This window comes from Pseudorasbora parva, chromosome 6 (genome assembly GCF_024679245.1).
Source record: "Pseudorasbora parva isolate DD20220531a chromosome 6, ASM2467924v1, whole genome shotgun sequence".
Taxonomy (NCBI): domain Eukaryota; kingdom Metazoa; phylum Chordata; class Actinopteri; order Cypriniformes; family Gobionidae; genus Pseudorasbora; species Pseudorasbora parva.
In genome coordinates this window covers 2,649,941-2,669,982 of record NC_090177.1, presented here as the reverse complement: position 1 = coordinate 2,669,982, position 20,042 = coordinate 2,649,941, and the positions used below count along the sequence as shown (strand labels likewise).

At 42.6% G+C, this 20,042-nt stretch overlaps 2 protein-coding genes across 2 annotated transcripts in view; one reads left to right on the top strand and one right to left on the bottom strand.

The window, feature by feature from the left end:
• The window catches only part of ddah1 (dimethylarginine dimethylaminohydrolase 1), a 135,735-nt gene extending 124,320 nt beyond the window's left edge, over positions 1–11,415 (bottom strand). The window contains exon 1 of the mRNA XM_067445414.1: positions 11,198–11,415. Within this exon, the coding sequence (XP_067301515.1) occupies positions 11,198–11,263 (66 nt within the window). The 5' untranslated portion in view covers positions 11,264–11,415. The remainder of the gene's footprint in view (positions 1–11,197) is intronic.
• Positions 11,416–12,758: 1,343 nt separating this feature from the next.
• ccn1 (cellular communication network factor 1) lies at positions 12,759–16,147 on the top strand. Its single transcript, XM_067445320.1, has 5 exons — positions 12,759–12,925; positions 13,126–13,339; positions 13,465–13,803; positions 13,884–14,065; positions 14,894–16,147. Exons 1-5 carry the CDS (start codon positions 12,878–12,880, stop codon positions 15,194–15,196), a joined length of 1,086 nt encoding a protein of 361 aa, XP_067301421.1. The 5' UTR covers positions 12,759–12,877; the 3' UTR covers positions 15,197–16,147.
• The last annotated feature ends 3,895 nt before the right edge of the window (positions 16,148–20,042 follow it).

Below are 20,042 nucleotides of genomic sequence, written 5' to 3'. Positions count from 1 at the left end.
TTTAAATCTCTGCGCTGTCATGACGGCGTCTATCACGTGACAATTCCAGTACGTCCGACTCAATTCACACTACCCGTATTCATACTATATATAATGTACTTTTTTAACGGTCGCGAAGTACGTTCTAATTCAAATGTAGTACCTACTCACATAGTACGCGATTTCGGACGCAGCCATTGTCTTTTAAAGTTACGGCAGTTTATTGCTTACAACTATGGCCGGTTTGGACTACAACGAGCTTCTTCCTGGGTTAGTGACATCATAAACCCTCGCTAGTCTCCGCAGATGTGACTTCTGCCCGTAATGGGAAGGGGTGTGGCGTTTCCATGACAACCTGTGCTTGGCACTTCAGACAATAAAAATACAGGAAACTACATTTGGCCATCTGACCAATCTAAGACCATTGCGTTTTTCAGAAGGAGGGGCTTCATAGAAGCAGGAAGCAAACGAGCCGTTCAAAGCACAGACAGCGGTGGGGAATAGTGGTGGAAATTTTGATTCTTTTAAGAGAGTCGTTCATTTTCAGTTCGTTCACCAAAATGATTCGTTCAGATTCGTTCATTGATTCGTTCAGTAACATTTTTTTTAAATATTACATAAATATGACCGCACGTGACGGAAAAGAGTGTTTCATGTGTAATGTCTTAAGTCAATGAATGTATTTACTTACAAAAAAACTGATTTGGCTTTATTAAAATGTGCATAATCTACTCATTAAATAAAATAAGTCTAAATAATTGGTTCAGATGACCAAAGCATGTTTTCTTGCATGATTAACATTTAATTGTTTGGTCAAACATTTAGACATTCATATATCTGGGATTATGGTAAACATGGGGTTATAAACATGAGGTTTGTCTATAACTGTGCTTTGCATCCGCTTTCTGCTGATTGCTGAACGAGACTGACACGCATGCTAAATGACCAGGTATAGTTCGTTCACGAACGAGATCTCTCTCTCTCGTTCAGAGCTGGTTCATTTTGTTCACGAACGAGATCCCTCTCTCGTTCAGACTCAAAACAGCAACTCGGCCAGTGAAGTTCGTTCAGTAGCTCAGAATGCTATTTACTGACGTGACACACAAGATCTTTTAAACCATAGGCCACTGTCACATATTTTATTTGTTTTACAGTTTTTAGAGAAGTGCATTGTTTTCATTACAGGGGTAAAGTGTACATTTCTTTCTTTGCTGCAAATATGCCACCTACACGAGCCGAGCTGTTCGCTATCAGTATCCTTCAACAACTGGTTCATTTAATTCACGAACGAACGACATGTAGCCTACCAATTCGTTCACAAACAACATTTCTCGTTCAGAGTCAGACTCAAAGCCCCTCGGTCAGTAAAGGGCGTATTCGTTCACTGAATTCAACAAATCACATGCTCCGTCACATCTCATACTCGAACGCTATTGGCTTGAGGTTTTGTCATTCTTTGACAGAATGAAACAGCCGACAGAGCTGAGCATGCGCTCGCTGCAAATAGCGCCACGCTGCGGTGGAGGGAGGAATTTCAGTGAACGAGAAACATGAGTCAATAGACTACGTGAACGAGAACGATTCGTTCACCTAAAAGATTCGTTCAAAAAGAACGATTCGTTCACGAACGTAACATCACTAGTGGGGAATAAAGGGAGAATAGAAGAAAAATACGGCGTTTAAAAAAAAGAAGTATTAGGGACTTTAAGCAACAGCCACTGATGGAACGGCAACGGCGTTCTGGCGTTCTATTGCGCATGCGCGACTTTAACTGCTACTTCCTGACGTTCTACTGTAACCGTCTACTACGGGAGAACAGCTGATTTGCCGTAGTCAGTAATACGTGACAGATTAGATAAGTAAATAAAGTTATGTGGCATTTTAACTGTATCTGTTTATAATTTAATGCCAAAAGCAACCATTTCCTTGCTTTTTAAATTACATGTTTCTTAATATTTGGTCAAATTATGTTAAATGAACCATTACGCCGTCTCTTTATTGTTGCTTAGTGATTTTTGCGTTCTTTGGCTACGGCAGTTAAACGTTTACTTCTGGTCGCTGTTGCCGTTCCATCAGTGGCTGTTGCTTAAAGTCCCTATTAAGACGTGTTATACTGCGCCCCATAAACACAACCAAGCCTAGAAAAAAAACACGGAACCGCCGCTTTAAAACTCACTTGGTTGCATAACAGTGCTAAAGATTTGCCATTATATCCTTAGTTTCCACTAAAATCCCACTACACTGTAAAACATTTTTTAAAAAATCAAGTTACCTGGTTGCCTTACAATTTTAAGTTCATTGAAATTATAAATTTGAGTTAATACAATGACAATTTTTGACATTTCACAACCTTTATTAAATAGTATTAAAAGATTTTGTAAGCATATTGGGTAATTGTGTGCGTTTTATTTGTGAATACGAAGCCAAATTGAGCTATTTTCATCATTTATTCCGTTTTTATGTGGTTCAGATATTTTGAGTTTCTATTTATTAAAACGATTTCCTTCATTGTAGCAACTCACATCTTTAATCTCAATAAACTCAAAATTAAGGCAATACTTTTTTAAGATAAACCAGCAATATTTTTTTTACAGTGTACATTTATTGTTGTATCTCCAATATCAGCTCCGTGTGGCTTTGTCGGGAGTGAGATGTTCATCCGGAGCGTGGGATTTGATGATCTCACTCTGAAAGGACCAGCTTTTCTCAACAAAACTCATTCAGAACCCAGACTGTAAACAGCTCCGATCCCACAGGAATGCCGTCCGGAGAAACCCTTTCTCCTTACAGTCGGAGGAAGCTTATATCATGGCTGAAGTATTCATCTGTAAGCAGCCGTTTGATCCGGTGTCAACGGTAACACTTCAACATGACCGGAAAACTCCACTCAGTTCAACACCGATGATAAGTGGCATCAGGGAGACATGTTTGTTCAAAGCGTTTGTTCTTAAGTGTTTTCATCAAGTAGGCTGTTTATGCTAAATAAATGATGAATACTTAAGGACAGGAGAGGCTTTCCTTAGCACCACATAGCAACACCCTGACAACCATTCAGAGCCCCTTAGCAACCTAGCAATAGCCTAGTAACCACCCAGAACACCCTAGTATCATAGCAGTATTTTCAGGCCTTTTAAAACCCTTTAGCAACCACCTAGCAATAGTCTAGTAACCACCCAAATAACTCTATTAATAACCTAGTAACCACCCAGTACACCCTAGTATCATAGTAGTTAGTTTTCTGTATTTTTAGAACTCCTTAGCAACCACTTAACAATGCTCAGTGTTTGACCACCTAACAAACGACCCAGATCACCCTAGTATCATAACAGTTATTTTCTAGCCTTTCAGAACCTCTTAGCAACCACCTAGCAATGGCATAGTAACCACCCAGATCACCCTAGCAACGACCTAGTAACCACTTAGACTATCATAGCAATGGTCAAGTAACCATCCAGAACACTGTAGTATCATTGCAGTTAGTTTTTTGGGTTTTAAGAACCCCTTAGTAATCACCCTGACCACACTAGCAACGGCCTAGTAATGACCCAGACCAGCCTAGCAACGGCCTAGTAACTCCCCAAAACACCCTAGCAACGGCCTAGTAATGACCCAGACATCCTAGCAATGGCCTAGTAATGACCCAGACCACCCTAGCAATGGCCTAGTAATGACCTAGACCACCCTAGCAACGGCCTAGTAATGACCCAGACCACTCTAGCAATGGCCTAGTAATGACCTAGACCACCCTAGCAATGGCCTAGTAACTACCCAGAACACCCTAGTATTGTAGCAGTTAGTTTTCTAGGCTCGCAGAAACCCTTGTCAACCACCCAGAAATGGCCTAGTAACCACCAGACCACCCTAGCAACGGCATAGTAAACACCCAGAACACCCTAGCAATGACCTAGTAACCACCCAGATCACCATAGCAATGGCCTAGTAACCACCCAGATCACAATAGCAACGGCCTAGTTGCCACCCAGAACACCCTAGCAATGACCTAGTAACCACCCAGATCACCATAGCAACAGCCTAGTAATCACCCAGAACACCCTAGCAATAACCTAGTAACCACCCAGATCACCATGGCAACAGCCTAGTAACCACCCAGATCACAATAACAACGGCCGAGTAACCACCCAGATCACCATAGCAACGGCCTAGTAGCCACCCAGAAAATCATATCATAGCAGTTAGATTTCTGTCCTTTCAGCACCCCTTAGCAACCACCTAGCAACAGCCTAATTAACCACTTCAAACACTGTAATGACATGACCATGTTTTCAACCTCTTTTAGATTTGAGTTAAAGTCTTAAAGATGTTAAATGGACAGCTGACCCCCCCCCCCCCCCCCATAAAATATTTATTTACTCAAAAATGTGTTTTTGTCATTCTGAGTGATCTACATAAAATGCCTAAAATAGCCGTAATAAAAAAGACTCCATCAACATTTTGCAGACAAGCAAATAAATAGGCTGTAAATCCAGCTGTGATTGACAAACGGCAGGCCTGCGAGTGCACCGCTGGTTCTGGGAGTGTGATTTTAGCCGTTCATTCACAGGAAATGACATTGCATAGTGTCAGTGAACTATGACAGGAAAAGCCACAGAGCAGACAAGGGCCGAATACCTGGATAACATCTCTCTGATCGGGCTCTGGCAGGACTTCCACACCGGAGGTAAAATAAACATGGCCAGAGTCGCTGCTTTACGTAATGCAGAAATATGAGGGGGAGCCACTGAGTCATGCGTTCGTAATCACAAGCAAGTGAAGCCCAGTGGAAAATATTATGTTTGCCATTACAACATGGCGGACACAAATGAAGAACGCTCTTGTAATGGTTCCTGGATGTGTAATTCCAGAATAGAAAAATGAGCGGTGACTCCACTGGAACACAATGACAGCACTGTTTCCTAAAACCCTGAGCCACACCGCACCCAGGAGGACCCTTCATGAGCTCACTCTCTCACTGGACACTTCATCTGACCTCAAACACTGGGGACACTGAACACTGAGAACACTGAACACTGGGGACTCTTGACACTGAGGACACTGAACACTGGGGACACTGGGGACACTGAACACTGAGGACACTGGGGACACTGAACACTGGGGACACTTGACACTGAGGACACTGGGGACACTGAACACTGGGGACACTGGGGACTCTGAACACTGGGGACACTGGGGACTCTTGACACTGAGGACACTGAACACTGGGGACACTGGGGACACTGAACACTGAGGACACTGGGGACACTGAACACTGGGGACACTGAACACTGGGGACACTTGACACTGAGGACACTGGGGACACTGAACACTGGGGACACTGGACACTGGGGACACTGGACACTGGGGACACTGGGGACACTGAACACTGGGAACACTGAACACTGGGGACTCTTGACACTGAGGACACTGAACACTGGGGACACTGAACACTGGGGACACTGAGGACACTGGGGACAATGAACACTGGGGACTCTTGACACTGAGGACACTGAACACTGGGGACACTGAACACTGGGGACACTTGACACTGAGGACACTGGGGACACTGAACACTGGGAACACTGAACACTGGGGACTCTTGACACTGAGGACTCTTGACACTGAGGACACTGAACACTGAGGACACTGAACACTGGGGACATTTGACACTGGGGACACTTGACACTGAGAACACTGAACACTGGGGACACTGGGAACACTGAACACTGGGAACACTGAGAACACTGAACACTGGGGACACTGAACACTGAGAACACTTGACACTGAACACTGAGGACACTGAACACTGGGGACACTGAACACTGAGGACACTGAACACTGGGGACACTTGACACTGAACACTGAACACTGAGGACACTGAACACTGGGGACACTGAACACTGAGGACACTGAACACTGAGGACACTGAACACTGGGGACACTTGACACTAAAAACACTGAACACTGGGGACACTGGGAACACTGAACACTGGGGACACTGGGAACACTGAGAACTCTGGGGACACTGGGAACACTGAACACTGGGGACACTGGGGACACTTGACACTGAACACTGAACACTGAGGACACTGAACACTGGGGACACTGAACACTGAGGACACTGAACACTGAGGACACTGAACACTGGGGACACTTGACACTAAAAACACTGAACACTGGGGACACTGAACACTGGGGACACTGGGAACACTGAGAACACTGAACACTGAGAACTCTGGGGACACTGGGAACACTGAACACTGGGAACACTGAACACTGGGGACACTGAACACTGGGAACACTGGGGACACTGAACACTGAGAACACTGAACACTGGGAACACTGAACACTGGGGACACTGAACACTGGGAACACTGAACACTGGGGACACTGGGAACACTGAACACTGGGGACACTGAACACTGGGGACACTGGGAACACTGAACACTGGGAACACTGAACACTGGGGACACTGGGGACACTGAACACTGGGAACACTGAACACTGGGAACACTGAACACTGGGGACACTGAACACTGGGGACACTGAACACTGGGGACACTGGGAACACTGGGAACACTGAACACTGGGGACACTGAGAACACTGGGGACACTGAACACTGGGGACACTGAGAACACTGGGGACACTGAACACTGGGGACACTGAGAACACTGGGGACACTGAACACTGGGGACACTGGGAACACTGAACACTGGGGACACTGAACACTGAACACTAGGGACACTGGGAACACTGAACACTGGGGACACTGAACACTAGGGACACTGGGAACACTGGGGACACTGAACACTGAACACTGGGGACACTGGGAACACTGAACACTGGGGACACTGAACACTGGGAACACTGAACACTGGGAACACTGAACACTGGGGACACTGGGAACACTGAACACTGGGGACACTGGGAACACTGGGAACACTGAACACTGGGGACACTGAGAACACTGGGGACACTGAACACTGGGGACACTGAGAACACTGGGGACACTGAACACTGGGGACACTGAGAACACTGGGGACACTGAACACTGAACACTGGGGACACTGGGAACACTGAACACTGGGGACACTGAACACTGAACACTAGGGACACTGGGAACACTGAACACTGGGGACACTGAACACTAGGGACACTGGGAACACTGGGGACACTGAACACTGAACACTGGGGACACTGGGGACACTGAACACTGGGGACACTGAACACTGAACACTAGGGACACTGGGAACACTGGGGACACTGAACACTGGAGACACTGAACACTGAACACTAGGGACACTGGGAACACTGGGGACACTGAGAACACTGGGGACACTGAACACTGGGAACACTGAACACTGAGAACACTGGGGACACTGAACACTGAGAACACTGAACACTGGGAACACTGAACACTGTGCACACTGAACACTGAACACTGGGCACACTGAACACTGAACACTGGGGACACTGAACACTGAACACTGGGCACACTGGGAACACTGAACACTGAGAACACTGGGGACACTGAACACTGAGAACACTGAACACTGAACACTGGGCACACTGGGAACACTGAACACTGAGAACACTGGGGACACTGAACACTGAGAACACTGAACACTGGGAACACTGAACACTGTGCACACTGAACACTGAACACTGGGCACACTGAACACTGAACACTGTGCACACTGAACACTGAACACTGGGCACACTGGGAACACTGAACACTGAGAACACTGGGGACACTGAACACTGAGAACACTGAACACTGGGAACACTGAACACTGTGCACACTGAACACTGAACACTGGGCACACTGAACACTGAACACTGGGGACACTGAACACTGGGGACACTGAGAACACTGGGGACACTGAACACTGGGAACACTGAACACTGAGAACACTGGGGACACTGAACACTGGGAACACTGAACACTGAGAACACTGGGGACACTGAACACTGAGAACACTGAACACTGGGAACACTGAACACTGGGGACACTGAACACTGGGGACACTGGGGACACTGAGAACACTGAACACTGGGAACACTGAACACTGGGGACACTGAACACTGAACACTGGGGACACTGAACACTGGGAACACTGAACACTGGGCACACTGAACACTGGGAACACTGAACACTGGGCACACTGAACACTGGGGACACTGAACACTGGGGACACTGAACACTGGGAACACTGAACACTGGGCACACTGAACACTGGGAACACTGAACACTGGGCACACTGAACACTGGGAACACTGAACACTGGGCACACTGAACACTGAACACTGGGGACACTGAACACTGGGGACACTGGGGACACTGAGAACACTGAACACTGGGAACACTGAACACTGGGGACACTGAACACTGGGGACACTGGGGACACTGAACACTGGGGACACTGGGAACACTGAACACTGGGGACACTGAACACTGAACACTGGGGACACTGAGAACACTGAACACTGGGAACACTGAACACTGGGAACACTGAACACTGGGAACACTGGGGACACTGAGAACACTGAACACTGGGAACACAACACTGAGAACACCTTAGCAACGCTTAACATCCTAGCAAAACTTAGTAACCATCAGAACATCATATCAAATCCTAGTAACCACTCAGAACACCCAAGCAATGGCAAAGCAGAATGTAAATCCATATTGAGAAAATTATGACTTGTATCACCTGATATACAGCGGGCCTAAAACGTATATATGAACACCTAAAGAATGCCACACATAAAATGTCATGACTACTGAACCAGACGCTAGAAATAAAAAACAAATCAGAGACGCAGCTCACCTTACATTTTGCTCATGAAAGTTTGCAGTAACAAAATATAAAAACCAAGTGGCGTATCAAACAAATAACTTTGGTTTCAAATGATAAAACAGTGATAATACAGTGATAAGTTCTAATTGGATGCCAAGAGCATCTTTGACCATTCAAAAACATTCACTTATTCTGGCAAATTGTTATTGGTCAATAGATAATAGTTAAGAGTTTGGGGAACATTTGCCTGCTTGTGGCGCCATCAGCCAATCAGCATTACCATGATGTAATTTTCCAGCATTTCCAAATCAGGTGATTGGCTCAGAAATTGGCATTTACATTCCCAGAATTGGCAACAAATACAGTTTGCACACTTCCCAAGCTGCATGCATCAACTGTTGGGCTGGTTGCAGTGTTTGGAACATGGTAACTAGTTTCTCGCTGGTCATTAAAAAATAAATAAAACATCATACTATGCTTCAAGAATTGACAAAATGTAAAATGTCACCTTGAAGGCAATGTAAGTCCCTTTGGATGAACGCATCTGCCAAATGCATAAATGTAAATGTAAATGTTCATACAAAACAGCTTGACCAGCTTCAGATGGTGTGGCGCTGGTCCAAGACCCTCTATAAGCCAATGGTAAAAGTCCCATCCAGTGCTTTTCCAGCAAAGATATGAACTAGATTGCTTATTAGGGGCCAAGCAACCCTCTTGAATTCGTTAGCGTTTCTATTATTATTCTGCTTCTTCTTCCGCTCTTGAGTCTATGGCAGCCCATATAACCTCTTGCAGGAAAGTAATGAAATTTGGTACACTGATAGAGGTCAGTACCAATAGTGACCACACCAAATTTTTAGTCTCTAAACCATTCCCTCTAGCGCCACCAAATGTCCAAAGTTTTACTCATGTTTATGCTTAACTCTTCTTTCCTCTGATTCCTTGGCTCAAGCCGATTCGATTGCACCCTATGACATCATTTTCCGTTATGTAAATTTTCCCGCCATTTTTAATTAACCAAAAAACAACTTTTTCTAACTCCTCCTAGCGCATTAGTCCGATTTACACGGAAATTAAACCAGATCATCTGTGGACCATGCTGACAAAAAGGTATGGAATTCAAGTTGATTCGTCAAATCGTTTTCGATTAACGTGCAAACAAATTTTACGTAGCGCTTGCGAAAACACACTAAAGGCTATATCTCCGCAATGCTTTATGATATTTAAACCAAACTAGGTAAAGCATGACCTGAGGCAACATGCAGTGTTTCGGCGCAGCGCCACCTTCTGGTCTGGAGATACGAAAAATGGCTATTTTAGCTTATAACTTCTGAACCATTTATCCAATCATACAATTGGTCTCATTAGATTCAGGGCGTCATGCAGAGTCGACTGATATCCAATTTTACCATGTCGGCCATTTTAACTGTCAGCCATTTTGAATTATGTGCTAAAATGCTGTATTTTACGAATGCATGAACGGATCGTTACGAAACTTGGTATGAGTCATTACCACGATGCCTTGAAGTAGTCTGAGAAGTTTCGAAACAGCGCCACCTAGTGGAGATTTTTTTTTCTTCAAACACTTATAACTTTGGGTGTGGTTGACATATTTTGATGAGAGTAACTTTTTGGGTCTCCTGAATCCTTGCCGAGTCCAACGATACCCAATTTGCTAGGTTTTGATGTCAGTTTGTGCAGTGTGGTAATTTAGCGCTTATAAAACACTAGCTGATATCTTTAAAACCGCTAGTCTGATCGAGACAAAACCAGTGTCAGAAAATCGGAAACATATAGCTATACGCTAATGCCCAAATCTCAAAATATTGATAGTAAGGGGTAGTAAAATCCAATCAAAGTCAGGTGTCAGACATTTTTTATGTGTTTTTTTCACATAAATGTCTATAACTCCAAAAAGAAATGAGATATTGACATACACATCTATGGGCTCACTCCGAGGACACACAAAAAATTGGTATGATTGTGCCACTTGGTGGTGCTATAATTATACAAAACATGTAATTGTCTCTTTTTTGCTTAAAAATTGTCTCCAAATGCCTTTGCGGTTGGTCTGCTGCTAGCTTTCTTGTTTGCTTTTGTTGCGCTTGGCTGTTTGCAGCTATATTTTCAAATGTTTTTCTTAATAAATGTGATTTTACCCAGTCATGGTAACCAAATCACTCTCACACATCATCTTTACTACAATGACACAGTACAGCACATCACCATCTAGTTTTGCAATCTGGGGAAAAAAAACTAAAACCAGTTAAACCACAGGGATTCCGATCTAAATGAACAGATCAGATGCATTTTTATACTCAACCCTGATTGATTAGATGGAAACAATAGTGGTTTCCTTACACGCATGCAGCCCAGAGTAAACAAGCACACCGTCCATAAAGATGCAAATGTAAAACCATACCTGAGATATGGCAAGAATCTCATTCCAGGTGCCAAAGGTTCTCCAAAAGGACGACTTGGTGTCCATGAGCGTCTGCTCTCTGCGAGCCTGTGGAAGGAACTATTCAGGACAATATTGTACATTCGCTTGCTCTCACAGTCGGTTTGGTTTGTGTATCCAAGAACGTCTAATCTCTGAATTTCGATGGAATGCCACTTATTTGGGATCTCAGAGAAAAACAGTGCACTTTTTTTCCACTTATATGGAAAACTGGATGCCTGTTCCACTTTTTCTTTCACTTTGTGATGGACAGGCTGCCTGAATATTAAACTAGCTGGAGGAATTTCCTCCATGGAGAGCACATTTAGGGACCCTTTAAGCTGTCAGGAATGCTTTGTGGTTGGATAACTCCGGCAGAAATGTTAATAATGCAGGCTACTGCCCAGACCAAATATGGTAATATTGTTACGTCTGGAATCAGGCTCCACATCTGGAAGCACTTAAGAGCTGGTGAGTCAAGAGAGAGGAGCGAGCCGAGCCAAAAATAGAAGCCGTAAAGTCTCCAAACGCGCACAGAATAGGGCGCATGATGGCACAGATGAGTTTTTTAGGCATTTGTAGTTCTATAAGGGAAGAGTTTGGATGTTTGAGGACGATATAATTCCTCAAAGCGCGTCGCTGATTTGAATCAACCATAATTTATGGGTGACGCGCGCGTAACGCCAATAATAGACCCCCGGGGGCGACCAAATATTTCTATGCCGAGTAATAACGCTAATCTTTTACATGACGTTATGCAAAACAAATCGCTGATGATGCTGGTTAAATAATACTTAAAAATAACCCTTCAAACACACACACACCCTACCCATCACAGGAAACATTCTGCATTTTTACTTTCTCATAAAAACTCCTCCTGTGTGATTTATAAGCCTTTTGAAAAGTGGGGCCATGGGTAATGTCCTCATATTTCACCCTCTCCTGTAAATACCTGTGTCATACCCATGGCATTATACACATTTATGTCCTCAAATGTCACACACACACACACACACACACACACACACACACACGCACAATTCAAAAACACTCAACACTATATTGTTATAGTATGTATATAATACATTTTGAACCTCAATAGGACGTATTGCATAATTCGCACACCCATTCAACTGCATCTGTCTCCAAACACACACATCTGAACGTTTAGTTTAGATAAATAACATATAGTTTAACGCATTAACTTTACGCAAACCCAAAAAGGAAACGTGAAGAGGGGGAGAAGAGAAATATAGAGGGGGGAGGAAACTGTAAAAAATGTGTTCAGTGAGAGGGGAAAATTAATTTGAGAGAGAGAGAGAGAGAGAGAGAGAGAGAGAGAGAGAGAGAGAGAGAGAGAGAGAGAGAGAGAGAGAGAGAGAGAGAGAGAGAGAGAGAGAGAGAGAGAGAGAGTTAGACAGGGTGGTGCTTAGCTCGGATGGAAAACGCGCCAAGAAACATTCCTCGCATAGCTTAGGAACAGTTCAGCGATGGTGACGTCAGGGCTCGCCGTGCCTATAAAAGCGGAGGCGAGCACGTCTTCCCTCTCAGAGCGCTGCGCCTTCAGACGCACAGAAACAACCGGAGAACGCGACGCGACGCGCAAAACCGGGACTTTAACCGAGTTTAACTGTTCCCGTTTGATACTAAAGAGAAGCGAAGATGTTTGCCTGGGCTGTTATCGTCATCCTTACTGCGCACTTTAACGCGGTGAGTAACTTATACTTTCATTTACTCCTGTGTGCTTTATTATAGATGTGTAGACAATCTCCCAAACACGAGTTTTTTTTAATGCACAAACTGTTGTATACATTGAGACGGCACATCTTTATAAGTCATTTATGAGTGGCTTTTTATTTTATTTTTATCTAAAGTGTCCTGTTTTTTTTTGTTGTTTTTTTTTTGCTCAGGTCTTCTCCAGCTGTCCAGCGGCGTGCTCGTGCCCGCGTGAGCTTCCCAAGTGCGCGCCCGGAGTCAGTCTGGTCGCGGACGGCTGCGGATGCTGTAAAGTTTGTGCACGACAACTAAACGAGGACTGTAGCAAAACCGAGCCGTGCGATCACACCAAGGGCCTCGAGTGCAATTTTGGGGCCAGCCACGGGGCCACCAGAGGCATCTGCCGAGGTATGTTTCTCATTATGCTCGGTATAAAAGACGCCGAATGGAAAGCATGTGTGGATGAGGAGGGGCGAGTTTTTCCCCATGTGAGGATTGGGTTTTAAAATGCACCTTTTTGCTTTCTCTCGCAGCCAAATCCGAGGGAAGACCGTGCGAGTACAACAGCAGGATTTACCAGAATGGAGAGAGTTTTCAGCCTAATTGCAAGCACCAGTGCACATGCATCGATGGCGCGGTTGGATGCATTCCCTTATGCCCGCAAGAGCTCTCCTTGCCCACGCTGGGCTGTGCCAACCCCAGGCTGGTTAAAGTGCCAGGCCAATGTTGCGAGGAGTGGGTGTGCGACGACGGAAAGCCTAGCGAACCCGCCGATAAGCTTTTCGGCAACGCGTTTGACGACTCCGAGAGCGACCTCACCAACAAAAACGAGCTTATCTCGATCGTGAAGGCCGGACTCAAATCCTTACCTGGTAAGATGAACGACATTGGATAGCGCATGCGCGATTAGTGCGCGAATAGCTTTCTAACCTGCGCTTCTTGTTTATTTTAGCGTTCCGATCGCACTCGCAGAAGTGCATGGTCCAAACCACGCCCTGGTCCCAATGCTCCAAGACCTGCGGTTCGGGAACCTCAACCAGGATTACCAACAAGAACGCCGAATGCAAACTGGTGAAGGAGACCCGGATCTGTGAGGTCCGTCCATGCAGCCAGTCGCCTTACACCAGCCTGAAGGTGAGCAGCATCCCTACGGGAACAAGAGAAAAAACATGAATAAACCGCCAAAAATGCTCTTCTTACTTAGTATTTTTGTCTTGTTTCCAGTCTAAATATGTAACAGTCCTTAAATCAAGATGCATTTACTATATGAGTAAGATTACATAAGATATTGTTTCTTGTTTTCTTCAAAATGAAGAGAGTTTCTGCTTAAAACACGCAATTATCTGCCAATGGGGTGAGAGAAATAATCTTGCTTCTGATTGAAATCTTGTTTTCGTCCCAAAAAGAAATACGATTGTTTTTCTCACCCCATTGGCAGATCATTTTGCCTGTTTTAAAATGACTATTTTCGCTTGTTTTCTGGGGGAAAAAAGTCTAAATGAAGTAAGTTTTCGCTTAAAACAGGCAAAATCTGCCAATGTGGTGAGAAATGATCATTATATTAAAAAGTGCTGGGTTTAAAAACAACCCAAGTTGGGTTGAAAATGGACAAACCCAGAAATTGGGTTGTTTAAATAGGTCTATTCACTGGGAAAATGGGTTTGTCCATTTTCAACCCAACTTGGGTTGTTTTTAACCCAGCATTTTTTAGCGTGTTCTTGTTTCCGTCCCAAACAGAAATAAGAATTTCTCACCCCATTGGCAGATCATCTTGCCTGTTTTAAGCAAAAACTCCTTTCTTTTTGATTGTTTCCCCCCAGAAAACAAGGAACGATCTTATGTAATCTTCCTTATATAGTAAATGCATCTTGATTTTAGAATTTTTAGATATTTAGATTAGAAACAAGACGTTTTTTTTACACATTCCGGTGTGCTTTTTACTAATCTCATGTCCTCCAACAGAAAGGAAAGAAATGCAACCGGACCAAGAAGTCCATGCAGCCGGTGAAGTTCAGCTACGCCGGATGCTCCAGCCTGAAGAAGTACCGACCCAGGTTTTGTGGTTCCTGCGTGGACGGCCGGTGTTGTAGCCCGCAAGCGACCCGCACAATCCGCGTCAAATTTCGCTGCGCCGACGGCGAAACCTTCAATAAAAACGTCATGATGATCGAGTCCTGCAAATGCACCTTCAACTGCGCCCGCGCCAACGACGCCACCTTCCCCTTCTACAGACTCAACAACGACATCCACAAATTCAGAGACTGAGGGGCGGGGAAAAAACTCCCGGAAAACGCGTCATGAGCGACGACCATTCCGGGAACGGACTCCTGTTGTAACTAGATTCCCACGGAATTACGGACTTACATTTCGGGGACTTTTGAAGTGCACTGTTAGCTGAGCTCAGCGTCTGGAAAAAGGCTCGCTCCACACTGGAGCGCTACGTTTTTATATAGCTTCGTTACGGAGCAACCTGTAAAAGATGTAAATATCACAAGTCCTGCACACTGCAACGAAAACGCTCTTCTTATTTAGTGTTCCTTTCTTGTTTCCAATCTAAAATCAAGATTAATTTACTAGATAAGCAAGTAATCTTCTGGGGCAAAATCTAAATGAAGTGAGTTTTTGCTTAAAACAAGCACAATTAGGTGAGAAATCCTATTTCTATATACCAGATTTCAATCAGAAACAAGATTATTTTTCTCACCTCATTGGCAGATAATTGCGTGTTTTAAGCAAAAACTCCATTTTGATTTTATTTTCAACAAAACAAGAACAAATATTGTATGTAACTTATTTAGTAAACGCGATATTTAGACTAGAAACAAGACAAAATTACGGAGTAAGAAGAGCGTTTTTTGCAGTGTGATGTATATCTTGATGTCTAAATACAAACCATGAACCAAACTGTAGACTTGTATGTGTGTATGCGCTCGTGTGTGTGTGTGTATTCCCAATTGTACATATGCACATGCAGTTTTTGTCCACGTAACACTCCCTCCGGATGTGTGTGAACTCATCCACATTGTTTGGCAGCTAATGCAATCCCAACTCCACCACATGATCAACAACAAACGGTTGAATGAATGTTTTATTGATGTTATTAATATTATTTATCGCAAATGTAGCGCCTTTTTATTTGAACATCGTCATACTGGAATAAAGTGTAAAATGATCTAATTTTATATGTTACAAATAAAAGATTTATTTATGAACTAAGCCCCTTGAGTTGCGTCCTTGAATGCTCATGCACGATTGAGACGCCATCTTTGATGGGTTATGTAACAGCTGGATCTTTCCCGCTCTTTTTGAATGGATATTGGGACACGTAAGACTTAACCTCGCTCATTTAGCACCTCCAAAAAAACATTTAAGAGACCCAACAATAGCAGAAATCATGGAGCTGTGCCCGGAATCCAGTGCTTTTCCAAACGGAGCTCCAGTTTGTGTTTACAGGAGCTTTCCGGGCATAACTGAAACCTCCCATTGGGAAAAGGTCGTCGTAATGGTTTCATTCTTTATATAACTCCCTAACAACCAACCCAACGTGGGTTTAATGAATCCCAATCTTATCTTTGGAGAGCTTTATAACTCCGTAATCATGATCTTCAGCCAGAGTTATATCTCCAGAGGTTTGATCCAGGTGAAGGAAATCCAGCTGAGGAATGCAGACGCGCTGATGGTCGGCAGATGTCGGAAAATATTTGGAAGAGGCTTGTTCGGTTTGGGCCATCATGCTAAAAATATGCCACTTCTGAAGGAACAGAGATCCTTAGAAAAAAGGCTTCATTGGGGTTCTATAGAGAACCATACACTGTAAACAAAAATTGTTGGTTTAAAGGTGGACTAGAATGATTTAAAACAAATGTTAAATTGTTCTCTGACATCTACATAGAGGGTGTGTGGCTTATTTAAGGGCAAACATTGTCCAGATCCAGTTTTACAGGTCCATTTACAACCCTATAAATTGTCCCTAGGATGTAATGCTCTGTTTTCGCCTTATTTGGAAGGGTTATGAATATTAATGTTGAGCTCTGCTCTGATTGGCTTATTTCAGCAGCTCACAGCAGTTCAGTGAAGCGGCTCGTGAGTCCTGACAGAACACAGACCGACTGAACGACACTTTAAGCAGAACATCTCAAATGGAGATTGATCAAATGCAGCTTACTTGTTTATTGGTGTTTTCAGATCATCCGCGCGCGAGAGAGCTCGCGTTCGTGCGGTTGGCAGATTTCAGTTATTAAATCCCCCAAACAGAGCTTTTCAGTGAAAAGAACTTGTATACTATCCAGTGTTATAACTAAACATGTCCAATCTGGCAACCATATGCACACGATCTCTCTCTCTCTCTCTCTCTCTCTCTCTCTCTCTCTCTCTCTCTCTCTCTCTCTCTCTCTCTCTCTCTCTCTCTCTCTCTCTCTCGCCGATGATCTGAAAACACCAATAAACAAGTTAGCTGCATTTCAGCAATCTCCATTGACTATCGTTTTAACTTATATGGTGGGAAAGGTGACGTTTGCTAGAAGGATCAAGTGAACGATCTGTAAGCAAAGTATCTACGGTTGTATTTTGTAATACAAAATAATATTCCCCTTTGTCATTAGACACACTATTTAGTTTGGTATGGTACTTGGAGTTTCCTATTGATACTGTACTAGCATCTCGCGTCATCTAGACAGTGCGGTCTCTCTAAGAAACTTTCAGTTTAATCAGAAATAGTTTAAACAGTCAATAAGTGGATAATTTTAGAGTTTATTGAAATTAAAATTTTGAGTTGATACAATGAAGGAAATTTGTTTAATAAATAGAAACTCAAAATATTACTGTATCTGAACCACATAAAGAATGTGATAAATCATGAAAATAGCACAATTTGGCTTCACTGCCTCATCACGAATAAAACACACAATTACCCAATATGCTTAAAGGTTGTCGAATCTTAAAAAATGTTCATTGTATTAAATCAAATTTTTAATTTCCATGAACTCAAAATTTTAAGGCAACCAGGTTACTTTTTTTCTAAATAATATTTTACAGTGTATTGTTCTTTACTCGACTCCAAATTACCCTTTATGCTAAAAATGTTCTATAATGACAAGAAATAACCCTTTCATTATTCTGCAACATTAAATTATTGTTTATTAAACTGTTGTAGGAACTTAATATCACATTTTAATCGTGCTGATGTTTGGAGGAGAAAAACTGAAATGGCACTCTTTGTGTGATATTGATTAACTACATAAAATGAGATAAATATATACTTTTTGTAACCCCCATATCTTGAATTTTGTGATCATTCACACACTTTAAAAAATTCTTTAGAAAAAAAGATAATAATACAATGAACATTTTTTGAGATGTGACAACCTTTATTAAAAGATTATTAAAAGATTTTGTAAGCATATTGGGTAATTGTGTGTGTTTTATTTCTGATATTCTGAGTGATATTTTCATGATTCACCACATTTTTTATGTGGTTCAGATACAATAATATTTTGAGTTTCTATTTATTAAACCAATTTCCTTCATTGTATCAACTCAATTTTTTAATTTCAATAAACTCAAAATTTTAAGGCAACCAGGTTACTTACTTTTTTAAGTTAAACCAACAATATATATATATTTTTTTTACAGTGAAGAACCTTTAAGGGTTTCTAAATACGCAGCACCGATAGAACCTTTTATATAGAAGCTTTTCTTCTAAGTGTGTAGAGCAAGCCTGGCTTTATGACATCCCAAGGAATAAACGGACGGACACCATGGTTTCTATCGGAGTAGGACAGAGGTCCAGACGTTTCCTTGAGATATGACGATGCAGACAAAAAAAAAAAAGAAAGAGGAATGAAATGTCAAAAACAAGATAGCACAGCTGAGGTTGATAAGTCAAGAGGAATGAGAACTGTAACTTTAATGGTTTTCCGTTGGAGTCGCTTCTTATGCAATCATTAATTCTGGCATACGATAGGAATGACAGCTTCAACAAACTTGCATCTTTTCAATCCTCAAGTCTCCAGTCCTGTTTAGCAAAGCCCTTAATTGGGGTTTTACCTGTCCGTCATTTCACTGATGACCCCTAGTGGCCAAATACAGAGCTGCCAAACGGGACAGTCCAGCCAAAAGTAATGAAAGACCTGTGAAAGTTGGTGTGAAACCTCCCATTAGTATTTGAATACGTCCAAGACTAAAGAGTTGGTCTTTGATTTTAGACATGGGGCTCCCTCACCTACTCCAACACTGATTAAAGGAGAAGAGAGATGGTGATGGAGTATAAATATCTCGGTCTTATCATAGACCATAAATTAACCTGGGATCAGTGTGCGGATGCCGTTTTTTAAAAAGGGCCAACAACGTTTACATTTTCTTATTTTAATGTTGATAGCAAAATGTTGTCTCTTTTTTATAAGTCTTTTATTGAAAGTATTCTCTCTTACTGTAGTTTATTGTTTATGTGTAAGTTTATTGAAATAAAAAATTTGAGTTGATACAATGAAGGAAATTTGTTTAATAAATAGAAACTCAAAATATTATTGTATCTGAACCACATAAAAAATGTGATAAATCATGAAAATACCACAATTTGGCTTCACTGCCTCATCAAAAATAAAATGCAAACAATTACCCAATATGCTTACAAAATCTTTTAATAATCTTTTAATAAAGGTTGTCAAATCTCAATTTTTTTTCAGTGTATTAACTTCAATGAACTCAACATTTTAAAGCAGCACTAGGTAACTTTTCAACCTTCATAATATATTTTCAAGACTCTTGTGATGATAAATCGACTTACAATAGGTTGAATAACACGTCTGCCATAGCCTGATGGGGTCTGTATCGTTTTTAATCGTACTTTTAAACTTCGGGTTTCGGGTAGTAACCCGAGAACAAAAAGAACTACAAAATTCGACTGCTTTACGGCATATACGTCACTTCCACCAACACCCACACTTCCTTACATTCGGACGTGCGAGCCCAACTTTGTTCGTCGGATAATATAGTCATGTCCGAAGCAGCACAGACAAATAAGAAAGAAAAGGTTTTGTTGGAGGAAAGCAATAAGAGGAAAGGATAAAGTGCTGGGATTAAAGGCAGGACGAGGATCAACATGTGACCAGCG

Coding starts and splice junctions, on each gene's coding strand:
- ccn1 (XM_067445320.1), top strand. CDS start 12,878: ATGTTTGCCTGGGCTGTTATCGTCATCCTTACTGCGCACTTTAACGCG. Junction 13,340..13,464: donor CACCAGAGGCATCTGCCGAG/GTATGTTTCTCA, acceptor TTTCTCTCGCAG/CCAAATCCGAGGGAAGACCG. Junction 14,066..14,893: donor CGCCTTACACCAGCCTGAAG/GTGAGCAGCATC, acceptor GTCCTCCAACAG/AAAGGAAAGAAATGCAACCG.